We start from the raw sequence: 23,297 nt of genomic DNA, 5'->3' as shown, positions 1-23,297 counted from the left end.
GCTCACTCTAGAATATAGGGCTATTTAGGTAGTCTAAATACCTTGTCACTGGAAACCTGCCCACAGGGGCACCTGGGTGACTCCATCAGTTAAGCCTTGAGCCTATGTCACGAGCCCAGGATCCTGGGATTGAGCCCCAGGTCAGGCTCTCTGATCAGTGGGGAGCTGCTTCTCTCTCTCCCTCTGCCTGCCCTTCTGCCTGCTTGAGCGCGTTCTCTCTCTCTCTGTCAAATAAATAAATAAAATCTTTAAAATAAATGATTAAATAAAAATAAATAAAAACCTGCCCACAGAGAAAACTCTAGGCCCAGATGGCTTCACTAATGCAAAGTGCCAGATATTTAAGGAAGGAAGAAAATTAATTCTATAGAAACTCTTTGGAAAGCTCTACATCAATATCCCTCATGAATGTAGATGCAGAAAGTCCTAACAAAATTTTAACAAGTTGAATATAAAGATGTATAAAAAGGATAAAACATCATAACAAAATGATGTGCCCAGGCTTCAAGGTTGGTTTAACATTCTAAATTAATTAGTGTAATATTCACAAACTACAAGAGAAAAAACTACAAACATTTCTGAGAAGAAATTAGAGAGGAAATTAAAGAAATAAATGAACTGTATTTTTGAATTGGAAGATTCAATATTCTTAATGTCAGTTCTCCCCAGATTGTTCTATGGATTTGACACAATCCCAGTCAAAATCTCAGCTGCCTTTTGTGGAGCAAATGGCAAGCAGATTCCAAAATATTTACACGGAAATGCAAAAAGCCCTATAGTAGTCCAAACAGCTTTGTACACGAACAGAGTTGAACTTACATTACCTGATTTCGAGACTGATTATACGCTAAAGCAATTGAGATATCATGGTATTGGCATCAAGATAGACAAATCAGCGGACAAAACAGAAAGTCTAAGAAATGGTACCACGACAGTTCAGTGGAAGAAAAGTCTATTTGCCATATGATGCTAGAAAAATTGGAAATCCATATTCAAAAAAATAAGCTGCAATTGCATATATCGTACACTATAAAAGTAACTCAAAATAGATGATAGAATTAAACGTAAAACCTAAAATTATAAAATTTCTAAAATAAAATATAAGAAACTGTGGCTGAATGAGACAGATTTCTTAGATACAACACTCAACGCAGGAGAAGATTTGATAAATTGGACTTCATCAAAATTAAGAACTCTGATCTTCCAAACATACTAGTAAAGAAATGCAAAGTTTGCGGCACCTGGGTGGCTTAGTTGGTTAAGCATCTGCTTTCAGCTCAGGTCATAATCCCAGGGTCCTGGGATCAAGTCCCTTTTGGCTTCTTTTCCCACTCCCCCTCCTTGTGCTTTTTCTCGCTCTGTCAAATAAATAAATAAATAAAATCTTTAAAAAAAAAAAAAGAAATGCTAAGGCAAGCCAAGACTGTGGGAAAATATTAGCAATTCACATACCCAATAAAGGACTTGTATCTAGAATACATAAAAACTCTCAAAATTCAATAATAAGGAAATGACAACAAAAACAGGCAAAGATTTTAAATGGATCTCATCAAAGAACATTAATGGATGGCAAATAAACACATGAAAAGATGCACAACATGCATGTTCATTAAGAAATGCAATTAAAATCACAACATACTACTATACACCTATTAATATGACTAAAATTAAAAGTACTGACGATAAAAAAAAATACTGACCATGCCATCCATCATTGAAGATATGGAGCAACTAGAACTATCGTATACTGCTGGTGGGAATGTAAATGATACGATCACTTCGTAAAACAGTGCGGCAGTTTATTAACAAGTTAAACAGGAAAGTGGGGTGATGGGTAAAATAGGTGACGGGGATGAAGGAGTGAACTGGTGATGAGCTCCCAGTGATGTAGGGAATTATTGATCGCTCTAATGTACACCGGGAACTAATATAACACTGTATGTTAGCAATATTAGAATTAAAATTTAATAAATAAATTGATAGATAAGTAAATAAGTAAGTAGGTAAGTAAAGTTAAACATACACCTGCTATATGAACTAGCTACAGGGTCCTAGTTATTTACCCAAGCAAAATGAAAGCACATGGCCATAAAAAAAAATGCACATGAATATTCAGATCAGCTTAATTTGTAAGGAGCCCCTAACTGGAAACAATTCAAATGTCCACCAAGAGGTGACTCTATAAATGAATTGTAGCATAGCCATACAATGGAATATTACTCAGCAATACAAAGGATGAACTTTTTTTTAAAGAATGGGCATTGAGGCTCATGGGTGGCTCAGTTGTTAAGCATCTGCCTTTGGCTCAGGTCATGGTCCTAGGGTCCTGGGGTGCAGTCTCATGTCAGGTTCCTTGCTAAGTGGGGAGGCTGCTTCTTTCCCTCTGCCTTCTTCTCCCTCTGCCTGCCATTCACCCTCTTGTGTTCTCTCTCTCTATCTCCCTGAAAAATAAATAAATAAAATCTTAAAAAAAAAAAAAAGTATGGACTGTTGATCCATGCAGCGACATGAATGAATCTCAAGATAGAGATGCTGAGTCAAAGAAACCAGACTGAAAGAGTACATAGTATATTTCATATGTATAATTAATATATTTTATATATAATTTATATATAAACCAGACAAAAAGAATGCATAGTATACTTTTCTGCATATATATAATTACTGAAAATGCAAACTAATCTATAATGACAGCAGATCTGTGGTTGCCTTTGGATGGGGTTCGTGGGTGGGGGGATGCATGGGAGGGAGGTCTTATGAAGCAGCTTGAGGAAGCTATTGGAGGTGATGGATATGTTCATTATCTTGTTTGTGGTGATGGCTTCACAGTACATACATGGGTCAACACTTTCCAAATTTTACACTTTAAATACATGTAGTTTGTTCTAAAAATGTACTAATTTGTTTTAATTAGTAAAATTAAACACAGGCACAGAAATGGTAAGATACACACACAGAAAAATGATAGTCACAAAGGAAGAAGTTTATACTGACAGATCCCTAGAAACAGGAGGCAGGGCAACAACTCAGGGCCTAAAGGGGAAGGAGCAGGGTTGGTCAAGATGAAGAGAGGAGAACTTGACCCAGAGCCATTACTGGAGTTTTAATAGGAAGGGATGGGCAAGGCAGGGAGGTAGCTGAACACGTTTAGGATTGGATAGTTTGAATAATTTTGGTGGGCTCTGGGGTATAAGAGTGGTCACCAGCTATCCAGTACCTGGCCCTGGGGTGATCAGGGCAGGGGAGTATTGGCTTGGTGTATGGGGAGTTTAACAAAGAAGGTGATTGGCGGTGAGGGCTCCAGATTTGTTGGTTTGTGTATCCCATAATGCTAACGTCCTGATTATATACTGAATACTATCTTATCAACCAGTTTTAAACCAGCCATTTAGATAGACAGACAGACAGATACAAAATTTGGAGAAGCATTTTCTGAAACTACATTTGATTTGATTTCCTGAAGTTTCATCTTATTTATTATATGAGATTATTTTTTAAAAACCCACATTAAAGGAGGGGTGGATTTAAAAAAAAAAAAAGGTGCTAAGTTCTATATGAGTCAGTGTGTTCTATGTCAGGATACTTGGCCAGTATCACAGTAATCTCACTTCAAGCTTCGGCTCTGACGTGGCTGTATACTGAGCTAAGTGATTCACTTAACGCCTATAGAAATGTCTCCAGAGCCAGATCCTATGGGTGTTGTACTGTGAGGTTCCAAGATGAAAAACACGTCCTTTCTATGCTTAAAGGGTGAATGGTCTAGTAGGGGATTTTATAGCATGTATTTAACATATTATCAATTTGAATCTAACAGAAAAAAAATTATCAGAAAATTTTAGATTCCTAAGACTGAAGTTGGCAAATCCTCTGCTTTTTCCTCTGTAGCACTGTCTTTAGTTTCTTTCTTGGGATTTTGGATTTTAGAAATTTTTGCAAGAAATTTTTGAACACTATATATGGGAACAAAGTCCTTAGTAGGTTGCTGTCAGAGTCTTACAATAAATGAGGTTTGGTTAAACTGAAAAAGGAAAGAAAGATTTTGTGCTAATTCTGTGTGTGGGTCAGAGAGTTTCACTATTAAAACTGGGCTTTTGGGGGCGCCTGGGTGGCTCAGTGGGTTAAAGCCTCTGCCCTTGGCTCAGGTCATGATCCCATCGTCCTGGAATCGAGCTCTGCATTGGGCTCTCTGCTCATTAGGGAGCCTGCTTCTCCATCTCTCTCTGCCTGCCTCTCTGCCTACTTGTGATTGCTGTCTGTCAAATAAAAAGCAAAACAACAACAATAAAAAACCTGGGCTTCTGGATGTAGAGCCTTTATTAATACTTATGTATATGTTTTCCCTACAGGATCAGCTTCCAGCTTCAGCTTCTTCAGGTGGATGAAGTCCCTTGTGACCATCTCCTGCAGGTCTGTGCTAATAGGAGGTACTTGGGGTGTCCCGTCCCTGGCTAGGTTTAAGTGAAACATGTGTGGGAACCTGACATCTGACAACCTCAATGATGCTCAGACTCTGTTCCTCCTTGCCTTCCGCCCCCCAGCCACCCCAGCCTCCCCCCGCCCAACCCTCCCTCCCCCCACCCCCATCTCAGCTCAGCAGAAGCTTCTTATGGCTCAAGTCTTGCTTTCATACCTTCAGGAATCATGAACAGAAGGTTTATCTAGAATCAGATTGCTGTGTGCTGAGTCAGCAAGTTCCCAGTCTAAGACATACCAGTTTCGGGCGCCTGGGTGGCTCAGTGGGTTAAGCCGCTGCCTTCGGCTCAGGTCATGATCTCAGAGTCCTGGGATCGAGTCCCACATCGGGCTCTCTGCTCAGCAGGGAGCCTGCTTCCTTCTCTCTCTCTCTGCCTGCCTCTCAGTGTACTTGTAATTTCTCTCTGTCAAATAAATAAATAAAATCTTAAAAAAAAAAAATAAGACATACCAGTTTCAATACACTATCATATACAAGATTAAGGCCTCAAGGCCACCCCTTCTGCCATCTCAATTCAGGGGCGGTTGATGTGATTGTATTGGCGAACAAGCAGAGATCAAGTACAGAAACATAGCAGAGATTCTAGAGGATTTCTCTGGCCCCTCTATGTTCAAATACACAGGGAAAGGGAGAAGCAGGAGGAGGCCTCATGGAGAAGGTACGATTTCAGGAGTGCCCTCATCTCTTTCCTGTTCCTCCTCCACCCTTCCGGTACAATGCTTCCTCAACTTTGAAGGCCTCAGGACTCTGGAAAATCACTTCCCTCCCCTTTCGATACCAGTGAGGAGCCAGGGCTGCGGGCTGGGAAAATCCAGGCAGGACCCTGGTTTCATTTTGTTGGTTTGTTTCTGAAACTAGAGATGTCTGGGTTGCCCTTACCGATATTGCCACCTTCTGTGCCCTGATGTTGCTAATGGATGAGCGGAGCCTTTCCCATTGATCCCCCATGTAAATTCAGAATCCTTTTTTTTTTCTTTCCGTTTTTTAAAAATTGTGGTAAAACAGACATGTCATAGACCTTATCATCTTAAACGATTTTTTTTTTTTAAGTAGGCTTCACGCTGGGCTTGAACTCACAACCCTGAGATCAAGACCTGAGCTGAGATCAAGAGTCAGATGCTTACCTGAGGCACCCAGTGCCCCCCATCTTAACCATTTTTATGTGTATGATTCAGTGGCATTAAGTTCATTCACACCATTGTGCAGCCCTCACCACCATTCATCTCCAGAACTCTCCATCTTGCAAAACAGAAAGTCTATGCTGACTAAACAGTAACTCCCCATTCCTCCCTCCTAAGAATCCTTTTAAAGGCAACCTTTGTAAACCCTCTAGTTCAAGTCGACAGAAGAAAGGAAATGTTGGTGCTAGAGCCTAGGATGATGAACCAAAAGGAGCAGGGCTCTGGGAACCACTAGGGAGAGGACTGGTGTGTGGGGGGAGTCCCTGTCCTCTGCCAGGAAGATGGCTGTTGTCCTTTGTGCAGTGATAGGAGGTGGCGGGTTGCCCCTCCTCCCACCACTGGCCTTTCTTCCAGTCTGGGGCACCAGGTTGAGTGACTTGATCTCTTTCCCCTACCCCCTCGTCCTGACGGAAAGTAGAGGCTGAGTGAACACAGGTTCTGTGTAGAAGCTGCCTGCAGAATTGAGCTGCAAGAGGTGTGTGGTTGAAAGTACTTGGCCTTATCTGATTCACAGGAATATTTTTAGGCATATTTCTGGTTTTAAAGCCTATAAGTGACCCTGGGAGGTCACTCCTCCTTAAGTTGCACTTGGATTCCAGGAATTTCACCTCTGAGGTCACTGTAGTACTACTTAGGAAAAAACAATGTCTTCAGAGGAGATTATTCTTAGAGAAGGATAGTGCGTTGGTTGGAAGGGAAACCAGTACACACTGTTCATAGCTCTGTGGGCTTCTGAAGTGGGTGGTGAAGGTCTCCACTCTGTCTCAACACCACGTTTGCTGCCTCACGTGCCTCCTGGGTGAGGTCCCGTGGTGCTCATCCAAGAGGGTGAAAGAACCAAGAAAGGATGATTCGCTTAAAGGTAGAAATGGCTGTTTGGTAGTTTTGAAGGGTTTGTTTCCTCCTCTCCCAACTATAGTCCCAGATGCTTTTCAAAACCGAAGAATAATATTATAGAATGTGTTTGGGCAAAGGAACTTGGCTATGTGCTTCCATTACACATACAATTCCCAGAATTATGTGAAATGAAGCCTGACCTTGAGAAGGTTTTCTTTTCAGAAGTCCTAGCAATTGCCCAGGTGAGAATTCTCAGGCTATTCTAGTCTAAAAGGGAAACATAGTGTTTCCCTGAACTCAGAAGAATACAATAGTTTCACCTTAGGGGGAAAAAAAAGCCATTAACAAAAATAATTGATTGGCAAAAACACCTGTATGTTGACTGAATGTTACCTCTTGACCTTACATCTTGCAGATTCGACCTTTACAGAAGTTCTTTCATTTCTCAGAAAAAGCTCCCTCTATCTAATTTAGAGATGTTCTCAGCAAGTGGCTTCAAGTCTTAGTCCTGTGATCTAAACTTCTATAACAGCACATTTTGCCAAAAGCAACTAGAGCTTCCTACTGAGGTTCCACAAGTTTAGAATATTAGATTGCTACCTTTTTAAGATAATTGTCAAATATATTCTTTAAAGAACTGAACATTAGTACTTACAGAGTGGATGATTCTTTCTGAGTAAAATTTTGAGGAGGCAATCCATGATCTCAGGTCATGATCTCAGGTCCCCGCATCAGGCTCCCTGCTCAGTGGGGAGCCTGCTTCCCCCTCTCTCTCTGCCTGCCTCTCTGCCTACTTGTGATCTTTCTCTCTCTCTCTCTCTGTTAAATAAATAAATAAAATCTTTGGGAAAGAAAAAAAAAAAAAAAAAAGGACCTACCACAGACTGAGGAAACTGAAGGGGACCAGGAAAGATGAGAAAAGAAGGCAGGGGAGGTGATTGAAGAGCTGGCCTGGGGTGATGAGGCTGATGAGTGGCAGGGAGGTGACTCTCTTTCCTTACTGCATTCTGCCTGTAGCACTTTCCTCTTGTCTACCAGACATTTTTCTTTACGGTTTATTCTAACTTCAACTGTATGGAGACACTTCAGTGACCATGGAATCCACATCAGGATATACTTTTTGTCTTCAGGCCAATTTAGTGTCAAAAGCCTTTGCAGCTCCCCTTCTAGCAGTTTCTTCTGTAAACCTCAGCCCTGGAAATCATTCTTCGTTCAAGGTTCTTTCCAACGAACCAAAGAGAAAGCATCTCTTTCTGCTCTTCTCCATTTTCCAGCCTCTCTGTTCCATTATTTCATTTGAAAGGAAAGCGAAGAAAAGCCATAGAACCCCAACATGACACCGTGTGGAAGGTTATCTTGTGGGTTGTCTCCCATTGGGTGGGTACATTTTCTTAGGTTTCCACTAAACAGAGGTAAATATCACTCTCCTTATTTTATTTCATCCTTATTTTTTATAGTTTGGGTTCATAAACTATTACACAAATAGTATTCCGCAGTTATCTTATTTAAATGCATGTTAAATAAATACAAAATAATAAGCACACCGCCCCTCGTGCGAAGCACTGTTCTCTCCCAGAGCAGACCCAGCTCCACCGATTAGCACTCTGTCTTTGGTTCTGACCGCCTCTGTGTTTCCTCTCACCAAAGGAGCTTGAGATCGCCCCAAGAGCAGATAATTTTGGCACCGTCCCTGGCTAGGGTTGACATGGAGATGACTCAGCTCACCCAGGAGAACGCGGACTTCGCCACTCGGGACCGCTACCACCAGTCCTCCCTTGTGAGTCGGGAACAGCTGCTGTCTCAGTACTGAGGGACTGAGTACTCATTAGCAGGCAGCCCGAGGACCCTCCTGCCTTGGAGCTGGCCAGGGTGCAATGGATCCAGATCCCAGAGCCTTCATGATGCTGGTTCTCCTCAGTAAGAATCTCAGAGATGTTCTCCCCCTGCTGGTTTGGAGGATGGAAATCTGCAGTCTGGTCTGGAGCACCCATCTCCTCTGGGGAACCACCTGAAAGCCTGTAGCCTCCGCAACATGCACCCAGTTTGGAGAGCCCCACACAGACGTCAAGACGTGCAGGTGCGGAGAATCACACCAGGTTGCTTGCTCTGGAGGCCACAATAAATATTTTAAATTTTATTGTATTATTTATTTTTTGAATAAATACTACATTCACATGGTTCTAAAACCCAAAGGATAATCTTATATCATAATGTGCAAGCTTCCCCTCCCGTCCTTGTTCCTCCTAAGTTCATCCCCTGCCCCAGAGGCAACCACTGTTCTTAGATATACTTCCAGCATTTCTTTATGAATATACAAGTAAAGAGGAATATGGATTCCTATTAACTCCCTTTCTATCCACAAAACGTAGTATATTATACATGTGTTCTGCACCTTGCTTTTCCCCTTGGAGACATTTCCATACCAATACCTATACAGTTTCCTCATTATTTTCCATTGTATCAAAGTGGTATAATTTATTTCATCAGTTCCACAGTGATGACATTTGGATCATTTCTCATGTTTCTCTATTACAATCAGTTCTGCAGTGAATAATCTTGTGCATACGTACAAGCATAGAGTCTATCCGTAGGATAAATTCCCAGAAGTGGAATTGCGAGATCAAAGGGCACATGCGCTTGCAAGCTATTATTGTTTAGGGAAAGTATTATTAATTAAAAAGTTAAATACCGTGAGATATGTAATGGTGACTCATGTTCTCAGAAGCCTTTGTGGGCCCCAGCTCTGTGGACACCTTTGCAGCCGTTTCACGGTAGGAGCGGGCGAAGGGACAAGAGTGTTTTGGTTCCTTGATGAGCTCACGGTGGCTTTCATCACAAGCAAGCCGTCCTGGGGGCAAGGGCAGTAGCTTCCCCCTGGTGAGTTCAGCACCTAGCTCAGGGATGGGAGTTTTCCTGCTGAGCCACAGGGAAGTACCCCTGGGTCCATCATGACCCCTTTCTTCTGTAGTAGACGCTCTTAAGCCAGTGTATAGAGACTTGCTCAAGTCTGGGAGGCTTGTCAAAAGTGCAAATTTCTGCACCTCATCCATAGGTTTTGTTTGTTTGTTTTTGTTTTGTTTTGTTTTTTTCAGTAGGTTTGGGGCAGAGTCCTGGACTTGAATTTTTTTTTTTTAAAGATTTTATATATTTATTTGAGAGAGAGTGCAAGCAAGAGAGAGCACCAGGCAGGGGCAGGGAGAGGGAGAAGCAGGCTCCCCGTTCAGCAGGGATTGATACTCGGACCCTGAGATCATGACCTGAGCCAAAGGCAGACACTTACCTGACTGACCCACTGCAGGTGGCCTTGGACTTGACATTTTTAATGAGTGCTTCAGCAATTCCACACAAGCCATCCTCGGGCCCCATGCTGGAGAGTGCTGGTCTGCTGGATGGAAGAGCTTAAAGCCAGTGCAAGGGTAAGGTCATGACGAGAGGACAGTTGGATCTCATTCTCTCCTGGAAAATGAGGTCAAGTTTACAATTACTGCCTATGCACCATTTGAGTCAAACATCAGACTTCCAAACATTATAACAAACAACTTCAACCAACTCAGTAGGCAGGTGGGAAATAGTAGGAACAAAAAGTGACTGTATTCATGAGGGCCAGGGTTGGTGATCTCTGAAGACCCTTTTCAAGAAAAAACTGCTCCGAGTTTCTGAAATGTATCCTCACAGTTCTGGAGGCCAGACATCCAAAATCAGTGTCACAGCAGCACCGTGCTCCCTCCAGGGGCTCTGACCACTGGGGAGAATTCTATCCTTGCCTTCTCCATCTTCTGGTGGCTGTGGGCAGTCTTTGCCCTGTGGTCACATCACTCCCATCTTCATGGCCAGCACCTTCAAGTCTCTCTGCTCCATGGTCACACCCCCTCTCCTATGGGTATGTGATGTCAGCCTCTACCTCACTCATAAGAATGCGTGTGATGGCCTTTAGGGTCCACACACACCATCCAGGATACCCATCCCAAGAGCCTTAAGGATTGGGATGTGGCTATCGTTTGGGGTACCACTTTTCAGCCTACCAGAGAAGGCTCTAATGATACGGCATTTAGTTCTTTTGAATTTTGCGTAGCAGGCTGAAAAAAAGTAACCCCTCCAAAAATGAGGGTACTGAGTTTGAAAACCATCTACAGCAGAAGATTGAAGTATGCAGATAAGAACTTTGCCAGTATGATTAATGTCACAGAAAAGAGTAAGTGGGGAGTGGGGTGAAGAATTCTGGCATTCCACTCAGTGTTGGGGACACCTAAACAAACAGCTCACAGTCTAGCATGGGATATAGATACTGAATACACTGAATCATCTAAATATGTCCAAAAAATCTTGTGCTTAACCAAATGATATTGCTTAAATAATAATAGTAACCAGTACAGTGGCCCTCAGATCTTAGGCTGGGATCCCCAGAAAGCAGAAGCTTATGTGCTACTGCTTTCCTGAGGGTACAGCCAGGGAAGCAGGAGCAAGAGAAAATGGGAGTGATGCAGGGAGGGAGACTTGGCATTGACTTAGAAACCATTTAGTATCGGGGACAGCTGAATGCTTCATCTCAAAGGACCCTTCTGAGAGCCCGTAGAGACACCTGCATCTCAAGACCTTCTTGCAGAGGAAGGAAAGGATGAGAATTCATCCACTGGTTTTTGTTTCCCATGGTCAAAGGTTAGCTATGAGACATAACCCAGCCCGACTCCTGCCCACATTTGTGATTGGCACTCTGGGAGGACCTACCAAGTTCTGCAGCAAGCAGCAAATCTGTGTACGTGAAACTGACTGGAGCCCAGCAGGGGTGGCTGAGTGGGAACAGGTGGTCTTGGCCCCAGAGACAGGTGCGACAGAAGAGATCTGGGTGACACTTAAGAGATGTATACAACTTGTGTAGGGACAAAGTTCAGTAGCAATACAGTTGTCAGAAAAATGGGACGTAGATGTCACTGGATCATTCTGACAGAATTTACTCACCTAAAGGATATTTAAAACTGTCAGCACAGCCAGGATGTATGGCAGTGAGACTAGGAATGTTTTCTAAAACAGAGGGAAAGATTCTGGCCTAAAGATTTTACTGAGAGGTACACAGTTGTAGGTAAGAATGTGTGAATGAGTGAGGGTCATATCAGACCTTCTAGAAGCATGAATGTCTCCCTTCAGGCCATATGGTCTATTGATTAATCTATCCAATGAACTGTCATTCCCCCATCCACCTATCTACCTACCCCCTCACCTGTTGATCTAGACAATTATCCGTCCACCCACCCACCCACTGACCTACCCATCCATGGCTGGAGCTGCTGTATACATGGCCAAGACCACCTCACCTGAGCCAGATACACCTCACCAATCTCAGAGCTGTTGTTCCAACAGAAATGAACTCAGCCCCCACCCTCAAACTTTCAGGGTGAAATCAGACCAATTCTAGAGCCGCCTCGAGTTCAGGGCTGGGAACCAGAATAGGAGTCATTTCTCAGAAGTCTCTGGGAGTCATGCTAACGAGTCCTCTGACTTACACAATAGAGTATATCCTGCACAAACGTTATAAATCAATGTGGAAGTTTGAGGTTCAAGATTCCTTCTTCCTTCCTCCCCCCCCCCCACCAGGTTTCTGACTGAGGGAGTATATCTAAGGATGGGAAATAATGTGCCAATTTATGTATTAAACCTGGACAAGGGTGTAGGAGCTATAGTGGGGAAGGCAGCTGAGGTTACAAGATCAGCGTTTGGGGTAATTCAAGGTGTCAGAAACCTAGGAGTGAGGCAGTGGGAGGCAAGAGAATTATGCAAGGACCAGGTCCTGAAGGGGTTTGCAGCCCACTCTGTGTGCTGTGAGAATGGAAGGCTGAGAAATGATCATAAAAATCCATCTCAACATTTTATGGGGCTTTATCAGAAGAACCTTGTGAGAATTAAGTGAGCACGATCCAGGAACCACACAACTCTACGCCTCCCCTGACACATCTTGCTGTTCTGCCCTTCCACACTGGAGACGGGGCGAGTGGGGTCCCCCACCCCTGAGGTCAGAGCCAGTGAGGGGAGGGGCCGTGGATGCTGCCATGAACTCTGCGGGCGCAGAGTTTTGAACCCGCTGCTTGAGGCCCCGGTAGCGGGTGGGTGTGGGCGGTCAGGGTGGGAGGGGGCAGGGTTCAGAACAGAAGGAACAGAGCGCTCTTCCGGCGCTGCTGTAGCAAGGACCGCAGATTCCGTGGCTTAGAACAGCACACATGTATCTCTTCGTAAACTCAGGAGGCTGGCCGCCAGGGTTCTCACTGGGGTAAACGCAGCGCATCGGCAGGGCCGTGTTCCTTCCGGAGGATCAAGAGGAGACGATTTCCTGCTTCTTCTAGCTTCTAGAGGCCGCCGGCAGGCCTGGGAGCTGGGCCCGTCCATCTTCAAGCCCGCAGTCCGCCATCGCCTGCACTTTGGCGTCTGCTTCTGTCACCAAGCCTTCTCCAACTCCGCTGTTTCCTTCCTCCGCTTCTGAGGACCTGTGTGGGATGACTTTGGGCCCCTTGGATGATCCCGCGTGTTCTCCCCGTCTCCAGATCTTTAGCCGAACTCCATCTACAAAAACTCCTTTGGCCACGTAAGAAACTAGTCAAAAGTTCTGGACCATCCGTGGGGGCCGGGGAGGCTGGGGAGGTGCGCAGGGGGACAGCCGAGGCTCGGCGACAGAGTCTGCAGCATCCCGCCGCACGACTCACTGCGAGTCACCTCACACGTGCTGAGGAGATGTGGAGGGAGGAATACATCCAGGGTTCTTCTTGGGGAAGCTTTTTTTTTTTTTTTAAATAAACATATAATGTATTATTAGCCCCAGGGGTACAGGTCTGTGAATCGCCAGGTTTACACACTTCACAGCACTCACCATAGCACATACCCTCCCCTATGTCCGTAATGCAACCACCCTCTCCCTAACCTCCTCCCACCCTCAGTTTGTTTTGTGACATTAAGAGTCTCTTATGGTTGGGGTGCCTGGGTGGATCGGTGGGTTAAGGCCTCTGCCTTTGGCCCAGGTCATAATCTCAGGGTCCTGGGATCCAGCACCTCATGGTGGGGGTGTCTCTGCTCAGCGGTAGCCTGCTTCCACCTCTCTGCCCGCTTGTGATCTCTGTGTGTCAAATAAATAAATTAAAAAAAAAAAAAAAAAGAAAAGAGTCTCTTATGGTTTGTCTCCCTCCTGGTCCCATCTTGTTTCATTTATTCTTTTCCAACCCCCCAAACCCTCCACATTGCATTCCACTTCCTCATATCAGGGAGATCATATGAAATTGTCTTTCTCCAATTGACTTATTTTGCTAAGAATAATACCCTCTAGTTCCATCCACGTTGTCACAAATGGCAAGATTTCATTTCTTCTGATAGCTGCATAGTATAACGTTGTGTATATATACCACATCTTCTTTATCCATTCATCTGTTGATGGACATCTAGGTTCTTTCCATAGTTTGGCTGTTGTGGACATTGCTGCTATAAACATTCGGGTGCACGTGCCCCTTCAGATCACTACAGTTTGTATCTTTAGGATAAATACCCCGTAGTGCAAATGCTGGGTTGTAGGGTAGCTCTATTTTCAACTTTTTGAGGAACCTCCATGCTGTTTTCCAGAATGGTTACACCAGCTTGCATTCTTGGGGAAGCTTTTGAACCAGGTTGGGCAGAGGACATGGAAAGCTTGTGAACCAACAGAATAAGGTTCGAAGACAGATGAGACAGAAGGAGCAAAACAAGAGAAGGCAGGTCTCACCTCCAACCCCACCACGCTTCTTCCTTCCTTTGCCTTTTAAGTGGACTCACCTGGAAGGAATTTGGTGCAGTTGCAAATTTGTGGGATTTGGGGAGGCCCACCTTGGTGCGAATCCTGGCTGTACCCCTTGCTAGCTCTGTGACCTCAGGCAGCCTTTGGAACCTCTCCGATCCTCAATTTCCTTCTCTGTGGAATGGGAATTCTAATTTTGCCTGCATCCGAGTGGTGTTGCAGGCTCCAAATTAAGATAAGGTGCGCCTTATTTGGGAGGAAATGAAGACGGAGGAGGCTGCCTAAGAATGTTCTACCGCCCCTGCTGATGCCACGTCACTCGCCGTGGGGAACACAGAAAGGAAGAAACAAGTCTACCCATCGCTGCAGTGATTCTTGGCATCTGCGAGCCTGAAACTTCAGAGCAGACTGGAGCCCCACAGCTTCAGCAGGCCACACTGGATCTTGTCCGCCACAGACGTACGTAGCAAGACACCCTCCCCAGCCAGCAATAGGAACTCTGCTCCAGCACAAGAGCCAGGAGAGCTGGCCTCCCACCAGTTCATGCCTCTTCCCCCACAGCCCCTCCACTTCTCAGACTCTTTGGCCACATTCCTACACCACTTCTCCTCTCGGGCTTCTCCCTTCCCTTCCCAGAGCATTGGGAATTTCTCTTAAACATCAAAATCCTACTCACTTTCCTTTCTTTTGAACCAGGGTTTCCCTCTAGAGCAAATAACCCACTTTCCTGCTGGGTCTTATCCCCTCAGTGTCCACACAGAGCCCAAGAGGAGAGGATCAGATATGGTAATTACATGGGTGTGTGGATGTGGGGGTGGCAGTGGGAATTCTGGACTGTTTGCTTTTCTCCGCAGATGGGGAATGCAGAAGTCTGTACTCACCAGACCTTCCTCGGCATCCCCACATCTGGAAGATGTGCCTGGGTTTCTTGAAGAGAGCTCATGAGCAGAAATAGATGCCCGTTTGTGCATTTGAGGCAGTGAGTGGAGGCATAAGCCCCAGACTCTTGTCAAGGTCCTCTTCTTGGGGAGAAGGTCACATTCAAGTAAGAGGCAAAGCAGATGGCAAGAAAGGCTTCCCAGCATCAGGGGGTCCCCAGTTGGCTGTGCTCCTGGGCAGGGAGCCCATCGGGGCTGGTGCTCTTTCTCTGTTGCCTAGTCTGATGGGCTGGGAGTGAGTGGAGGACAGATAGCAGTCGGCTCCTCACTGCCATTCCCTGAGGTGAGGGCGGCCATAGCCTCCTTCTAAAAGAGGCAGAAGCAGTTCTATACAGGGGAGTCTCTAATGGAGAGCCTGGGGTTTTTTGTTTGTTTGTTTTGTTTTTTGTTTTGTTTTGTTTTTTGTTTTTTTCCCTAAGGAAGCTGGACTCACCAAATGTGAAACCTCATTTACAATAGGGGCCACGTGGTCCACATCAGGTTCACTTTGGGAAGCCTGGACGGTGAGTGACATTTCAAAGGATTAGCAGCCGCATCCCAGCAGCAGCAAGCGGGCTCGATGAACGCTGATCTTTGCAATGTGACATGCAGACTATGTGGTAAGGGGCTGAATGGAGATGGGAGAAAACAGTCCTGATTTCATATATGAACCGCAAACTGAAAGTCACAAGGACAGATGCTCCAAATGGCAGTGTCAGTTTCGAATTGGGCTGCTTGTCAGATGGGGTATTCTGTGTAACTCTCTGTGTATTAGTTGGGCTCGATTTGCTGCTGTAACAAGCAGCCCCCAAATTGCATTGACCTGACACTTCAGAGATTTATTTCTGGCTCATGTTCCAGTCTGATGCCAATCCGAAGGTGGTGGAAGCACTCTTCCCCATCATTCAGGGACCTAGCCTCCTTCTGTTTAGTAGCTGAGCATTGTCTAGGCAGGCAGAGTCTTCCCCTTGAATTCTCAACATCCAGCTGGCAGGAGGAAGAAAGGGACCTGGGAAGGGGGCCCTAGAAGTTTTAGGGCCCAGGGATAAACGAGCTCATGTCACTTCCTTGTTTTCTATTGGCCAGCACTAAACATACAGACAGTCTAAATGAAAGACTGCTGGGAAATACAGAACAGCTGTGGGTTCAGGAAGACGAGGAACCAGGTTTGGTGGGCTCTGGTCCACTCTCTGCAACTCCCTACCACTGTACTCGGGACGGGAACAGCTGTGATGAGTTTCTTATTGATGGCAAATGAGTGCTGTCTCCCGATCTGTTTGTGCTGGTTTCTCACACTTAAGCCAATGATTCTGTCATTCCCTAAACTGTGTGTAGAATTCCATTTTCAGTGTCCTTTTCGAAGCCCTTGAATACTCTAATGAATGGCAAGCCTTTGTCCCCTGAGGGTTCATTTGGGTTTCTGGAAGCATCTAAAATCACTAAGAACCCGATCTGGGAATAAGGGGAGCAGTTAAGCTACGTTTTCTTCTTTGGGTCAAAAATGAAGTGTGACCACAAAGTCAACTGACTCTTGAGGCCATTTCCAAAGTTGGGATCCCAACATAACAGATTTTGAGAACTGACAAGACCTCTCAAAGTGCTGACTTGATAGCATTTACTTAGATAAATTGTGTGGGTGTGTGTACACGTGTGCGTGAGTGTGCGTGCATGTGTGTGTGTGGTGAGGGACGGTGGCTATGCTTCATACACTGTCTTCTATTCATGATCTGTGTTGGTCTTTTTTGCCTGACCAGATTGAAAGACCTTCTGGAATATAGGCGTATCTTCACTTACAAATCATCCCAATTTGGGGTTTTAAATATTTTTCCTCTGCTCTATCAACCCATGCAACCTATCATGGATTTGTTCAGTCGCTCGCTTAGTAAGTGTTTATTGAATGTCTGTGTGTGCAAAGCCCTTAAAAAAAAAAAAATCAGACACCGTGAAACCAGATCACAGCCGTTGCTTCTGCAGCTCAGTCCATAGGTGCCAGAAGAAGAATGTTCTGGGATGAAGAAGCAGGAATTGGGCACACTTCTAGGATGGCCAGGAAGGGAGGAACTGGGCTTGGAACAGACTACACTTGGATGTTTCAACCACAGTGCTCTGGGAAGAGTAATTACCGGCAAGATTTTTATTAGACTGAAGAGACTAGATTAGCTCTTCTCTGGACTCACGTTTTATTTTTCAGGCTAAACTCCATGCCCTAGAAAATCTTCATGTCTGTTTTAGAATTAGTTGTGTTACCCCAAGACACCAGACCTGAGCTTACCTTTTCTTTATGAGCAGTAGGAAGAAGCATAAGACACAGGGGTGGGCCATGTTCTATGGCCGCAGTTCCAGGAACGAATTTGGGGAGTCCATTGTGCCATTATACAGCTGCATTCAGGGGTGAGGGGGTAAAGCCTCATTTCTGAAAGCGTGGTTCTCAGCTCACGAATATAAAGAAATCACCGGGGATTTTTTTTGCTGAATGCAGATTCCCGGGCCCTTCCCAGACCTCCTAAATCAGCCAAGGAACATACATTTTTAAGCAACCTCCCCTCCCACCTCCAGGTGGGGCTCGAAAGTTTGAGCAGCCCAGGTGGAAAGGCTTTGGGGTAATGTAAATCTGGGACTAGCTGTCTTTATGAGCTTCAGGCTGTGTGGTGGGCAGTAGCCCTCCCAGGCCAGGGCTTCATGTGATGTCTGCTGGGGAGGTGTGCTGGTCCATGCTGGGGTCCCATAAACCACACTGTGGGGAGCCCCTTCCCCATGGGCTGCACTGATTAGCCAGAGACAAAACACCTCAGAATCTTGTCCCACTAGGAACAGTGGAGTTGGGTTACGTCGCCTCGTGTGCACCCGTCCACGCACAGGGCTGTGTGTGCGTTTGCAGCTGTGGGTCTGTGGCTCTCTAGAATTGGATATACACATTTTGTTGTCGTTACCGTTAGTAGGTACAATCCTCCCCTTACCTTCCACCTCTGCCCTCACATCCTCCCTTCCTTCCAGTCCCATCTCTCAGGGTGCTAGAGCTCGGCGGTCATGGTGTTCATCTGCAGCTGGGGTCCCACAATTCATGGTCAATCCTTAAAAATTAAATAAGATAATCTTTCCTGAGCTGGGCATTCATTTATTATTCATTATTCATTATTATTATATGTCTATTCATACAGACACCCATATTCATTGTCACGTATGATACTCGGAACAGCCCAGTGAGGTAGGCCCTATTTTCCCCATTTTACAAAGGAAGAAACTGAGGCTCAGGAAAGTATTCTACTCAAGATCCCATAGCTAGGCAGTAGCCGGTCTGGATTTGAACTCAGATCATCCCTCGGTCACTGTCCACAGTCCCCATGGAGGACAGTCCAGATCCGATCTCTCTGGAAGCTGCCAGCTGCTCACCCTTTTCTTCTAGAGCAGGCAGCACTGGCAGACCGTAGCCCCATGAGTCCAATCGAGGCCAGAGCTTGTTGTTTTTAACTGAGGTGAAATTCATGTAAAATGAAATTAACCATTTTAACCACCACCTGTTTTTAAATTAAGTTTTATTTAGCTTTAAATAAAAGTTATGTGACCCCCTGGGCAAAGCCGTGCCCAGGGGGTCACATATTGTCTACGGCTGTTTTTGCACTATAGTCGCGGAGTTGAGCACCTGTGGCAGACACCATGTGTCCCACAAAGCCTCAAACACTGACCATCCGGCCCTTTCAGAAAAGTTTCCCAGCCCCTGCTTTTGAGAGTTTTGACCTGGATCCAAGCCCTTGGGAATGAGTTCTCTCAGACATCTGTCTCTCCGTGAAGAAGTGCCCTTCCTTCCTAAAGGTCAACTCTCCCTCTCTGTTGTAAGCCATCCTTCTGTACCTCACGGACCTAGCTCCTTTTCTTCCTTATTCCTCCTGTTTCCACCACCCACAGGTCAGCCCTGCCTAATACACACCTGTGTCTGGTCTGTGGCGTGCCACACCCTTTTGCTTTTGAGCCAAATAACTGGTATAGATGTTTACACCTGGACATCTCACCTTCTCTCCCCGTACTTTTCCTCTCTGCCTTCCACCGTCCAGCTCCCAGCTTCTGCCCTTCGGTTGGCCTTTTAAACATATCTCCGTGTGGATGTCTCAGAGTTCCAGGAAATTCATATAATCTTACCTGATATCCCATCTGTCCTAAGGCCATGTTCTCCTTTTATTCTGCTGTCTCACATTAGTTTGTTTCTCTCTCTCTCTTTCTCCGTACATCTGTTCTGTTACCAAACCTGCTACCTTCTTGGGTTGCTCTCTTCTTCATTCCCACCATTAATTCTTTGGTCCAGCCTTACATCACTCTGGATCACTACAGAAGCTCCGAACTGGTGTCCCTCCTTCCCCCTTCTCTGTTCGGTTTTCAAATACCGGGAGCTCATGTGGAATCAGATGCTTGGTGTTTGCCTCCACCATTCTTTCCAAAGTCCTCCTCCACACTCCCTGTGTCATACTGAACATGGGGTCTCTGTGGTGCTCAGCACCTGTCATACTCCTTCCACTTAGAACATTCTCTTCTGTTTGCTTTGCTTGGCAAACTCCCTCAGGAAAGAATTCTGATGTCACCTCTCTAAGAAAGCTTTCTCCAGCAAATCCTCAATGTTCTTAGAGGACTTGCTTCAGACTTTTGTAAAATGGCATGTTATACTTATTTGTGGATCTGTATTTTCTTCTAATCGGCTGGCTAGACAAGGGCAGGGACTATACGGATTGTCCTGTGTACAGATATACGGATATCTGTGTACCCAGAGCCTGGTATGGTGCCTGCTGGTACCGAGTAGGTGCTCAATAAATACTTCTCAAGATATTTTTTTTTTAAGTGAGAGCAAATTTACTGAGGCTCTAGAGAGAGCAGATACAGACGAAGGGACTGAGAAACTCAGAAAGGAAAAGAGCATGAGTATTGTCTTTATTTGGGGTCTGGGGATTTTTTAAGGATCGTGCTGTGGTGTATGTATCCTCTCAGGCATCCAGGAACCGGGGAGAATGAAGATGAGACCCAGGTGTTATTCCTTGGAGCCAGGGTGTCTTGGTGTACAGATGTCTACCACTGGTAGTGCATAATTACCATTTCTGGTGCTCCTGATTCCTGTGTGTATTATGGAATTCCATCTCACACTTTTTTACTAGAGGACTTCTTTTTAAGATTTTTGTAGTTCTGGTATTCTGGTGATGAATTATTTCAGCTTTTCAATGTCACAGAAAGTTTGGGGTTGTTTTGTTGTTTTGTTTTGTTTTTATTTTTTTGCATTTTTGTTGCATTTTGTTATGCATTTTTTTATTATGTTATGTTAGTGACCATACAGTACATCATTAGTTTCTGATGTAGTGTCCCATGATTCATTGTTTGCGTATAACACCCAGTGCTCCATGCAATCCGTGAGCTCCTTAATTAATGCCCATGACCGGGCGAACCCATCCCCTCATTCCCTCCCTCCTAAACCCTCAGTTTGTTTCCTGGAGTCCACGGTCTCTCACGGTTTGTCTCCCCCTCCAATTAACCAGCCCCCCTTCTTAAGGAGGTTCCATGCCCACTGTGGAGCCCAACTCGGGGCTTGAACTCATGACCCTAAGACCTGAGCTGAGAACAAGAGTCACATACTTAACTGACTGAGCCACTCATGTGGCCCAGAAATCTGTATTTTTAAAGATGCTTTGTTGAGCCACCATTTTGATCACATCCCTCTACTGCGGAAAGCTTCCACTCAGTCTCTGTGTCCTGCTACATGAAGTTGAACGCAGTGGTTCTTTACCCTGATGCATATTAGAATCACCTGGGAGCTTCTGGAGACTCCTAATGGCCCAGTCCTACCGAGAGACTGATTAGGTACGTGGGTTCTTGGGACCGCCAATTCGTAAAAGCTCCCCTGTCAATTCTCCTATCCAGCCAGGTTTGAGAACCACCGGCCTGATGCCTAGCTTTCAAGACTCCCATCCATTTCCCATCTGCATAGGAGTTCCCGCTAGCTACCCTTCTCATACATGCGGCCTCTTCCCAAATCCCTCTCTCGTACAGACCACCCTCCTCTCCCCACCAGACAAGGGCAGGGATTCTGTCGGTGGCCTGTACCCTCAGAGCACTGAGCTGGGCTGGCAGTGTGGGGCTGCTCCCTTTGGGTGCGAGCCTCAGAGCACAGGGTCTGTCTGGGTTGGGCGGGGATGAGGAAGAGCTGGGTGGCACTTATAGCGGGTACCCAGGCTGCCTCCTCACACTGGGGCCGCAGCAGCTGCCCTGCACCAACAATGACTGCATGTGGGCCCAGAGCATAGGGCCTCAGACTGGTTCTGCTCTGCAGCAGACTTGCAGTCCTATTTCTGGTCCCACACTCTTTTCCAGTTCTTTCCTTATGAAGTGGGGATGGTACAGAGGAGTGGACAGGGCACTGCGCTGCTGTCTGAAGATGAGTCCCATCTTGGCCGTCTATGTGCTTTCCATGGGCCTATTGTTCAGGTCCCGGAAGCCTTGTCAATGGCGTTATTACTCCCCGAGATGAGCATGCTCGACTGTCAGAATACTTAGAAGGAACAAATGGTGTCGCAGGCCATGTCTCCACTTGCTCCTGTGAAACAAAGATCTTTGGAAACAGGAGACGTCTTGAGACATTTATTATCTTTTACCTAGTGTTTGTTATCTTTGAGACCCTTACTCACCTTTTATGGTCCACAGTGGGTCAGAGATTAGAGAGATCTTTTGTCTAATGAAAGTCACAGGTTTTAGTGTTCCTTTTTTGCCAGTTTTAAAAACAGATAAATCAAGAGACTCCTAACATAACTGTTACTTAGCTTAACCAATACTGAGAGAAGTCAGGATGGCAGTGACCCACAGGGGCAGAGAGTGGAAAGGAACACAGGTGTCTTTCCCTCTGAATGCTGAGGACACAAACATTCTATGAGGGAAATTCGTTGAGCTCTGCGGGACATGTTTATGGCATGCCACGGGTATACTTTTTTCTATGTATATCCCATTTTAATAAAAAATTTCAAATAGTTGCTCACGCTCTTGGGAGAAATTCACACAACACAGAGAGGTACACAGATTCTTCAACCAATTTTAAATATAAAACCCAGGGAATGTGAAAGTTGATTCCACAAAATTTTTTTTTTAAACGCCTTTAGTTCTATGGAATAGTTTGTTAGAAGAAACAGAACAGAGAAGGAGAGAAACACTGGGTCTGAGTTGATTGGAAGAAAACCATACAAAGAGAAAAAAAAAAAAACCCAAAACCAGATCCCCAGTGGAGAAGTAGAAAAATGGTTGGGTCATGGATGTCAAGTGAGACATGGAGAAGAGGCAGAAAGAAGCAGAAACAGCCCCATAGAGGAGACACCCAGGAACACAAAGCAACAGAGAAAGACCAAAAAAAGTGGGGAGAGGGTGAGGGGGAGTTAGAGAGGTAAGTGAAAACCCGTAGCCTCAGAGAGCAAGGCAAAGAGGAGGGGCCGGGGGGAAGGGCAGGGGGAGTCCAGCTAAGATGGGGATGGGGACGTTTTCCCTGACCACCAGCTGGACTGTGGGTTGTGGCTGCATGTTAAACGGCAAGGCAGCTTGGCAATCGCAGTGCCTCCCCAGTGACTCCGGAACAGGGCACAGCCCTTGGGATGTGCTCATCCAGTAATTGTCGACTTCTTGACTGAATGAAAGGATGTCTGAAGACCCAGGGTCCTCTGCCCTCCGTGGGAAGTTCACCTCTGAGTTTTCTGCTCTTCCCCTGGGCCCCCTGCCACTTTGCCCAGTGTCCTGGCATCCTAGGAATTTCCCTGCTTGCTCTGGGGAGGACTTTTCATGCTGGAAGGTTTTGCAAAATAAGACCGCTTTATCAGAATCCTGTTGCGTCGGAGAATGTTCCTGGCTCATTGACGTTTACAGTGTGTAACCGATTTTATCGGAGGAATGTTGTTTGGAATGGAATGGTCCTTTCAGATGGGCAGACAAGAAACGGAAGGTCATTCGAGGACCCACCCCAAGCTGTCTAAGTGGTTACTCCGGGTTGCTGTACATGATGCTTGGGAGCCTGGCCAAGCTGTGAGCAAGCCTTCCTCCCTGGAGGAGGTCCCTGCGTTCTGCAGCGGGACTGTGGTGTTTATGGCTCACCTTGGCCTTCAAGGCAAATGCACCAGCGGGTGGAGGCAGAGCAAGGG

The 23,297-nt window shown here is 45.6% G+C and overlaps 1 protein-coding gene across 1 annotated transcript in view; it reads left to right on the top strand.

Annotated features, from left to right (window-relative positions):
• Positions 1-8,629, top strand: part of SLC12A8 (solute carrier family 12 member 8) — a 137,628-nt gene extending 128,999 nt beyond the window's left edge. Inside the window, exons 13-14 of the mRNA XM_059388009.1 lie at positions 4,347-4,407; positions 8,140-8,629. Coding sequence (XP_059243992.1) covers positions 4,347-4,407; positions 8,140-8,302 — 224 coding nt within the window. The 3' untranslated portion in view covers positions 8,303-8,629. The remainder of the gene's footprint in view (positions 1-4,346; positions 4,408-8,139) is intronic.
• The last annotated feature ends 14,668 nt before the right edge of the window (positions 8,630-23,297 follow it).

Source organism: Mustela nigripes, chromosome 2 (genome assembly GCF_022355385.1).
Source record: "Mustela nigripes isolate SB6536 chromosome 2, MUSNIG.SB6536, whole genome shotgun sequence".
NCBI lineage: Eukaryota > Metazoa > Chordata > Mammalia > Carnivora > Mustelidae > Mustela > Mustela nigripes.
This window is presented reverse-complemented; position numbering and strand designations above follow the sequence as displayed.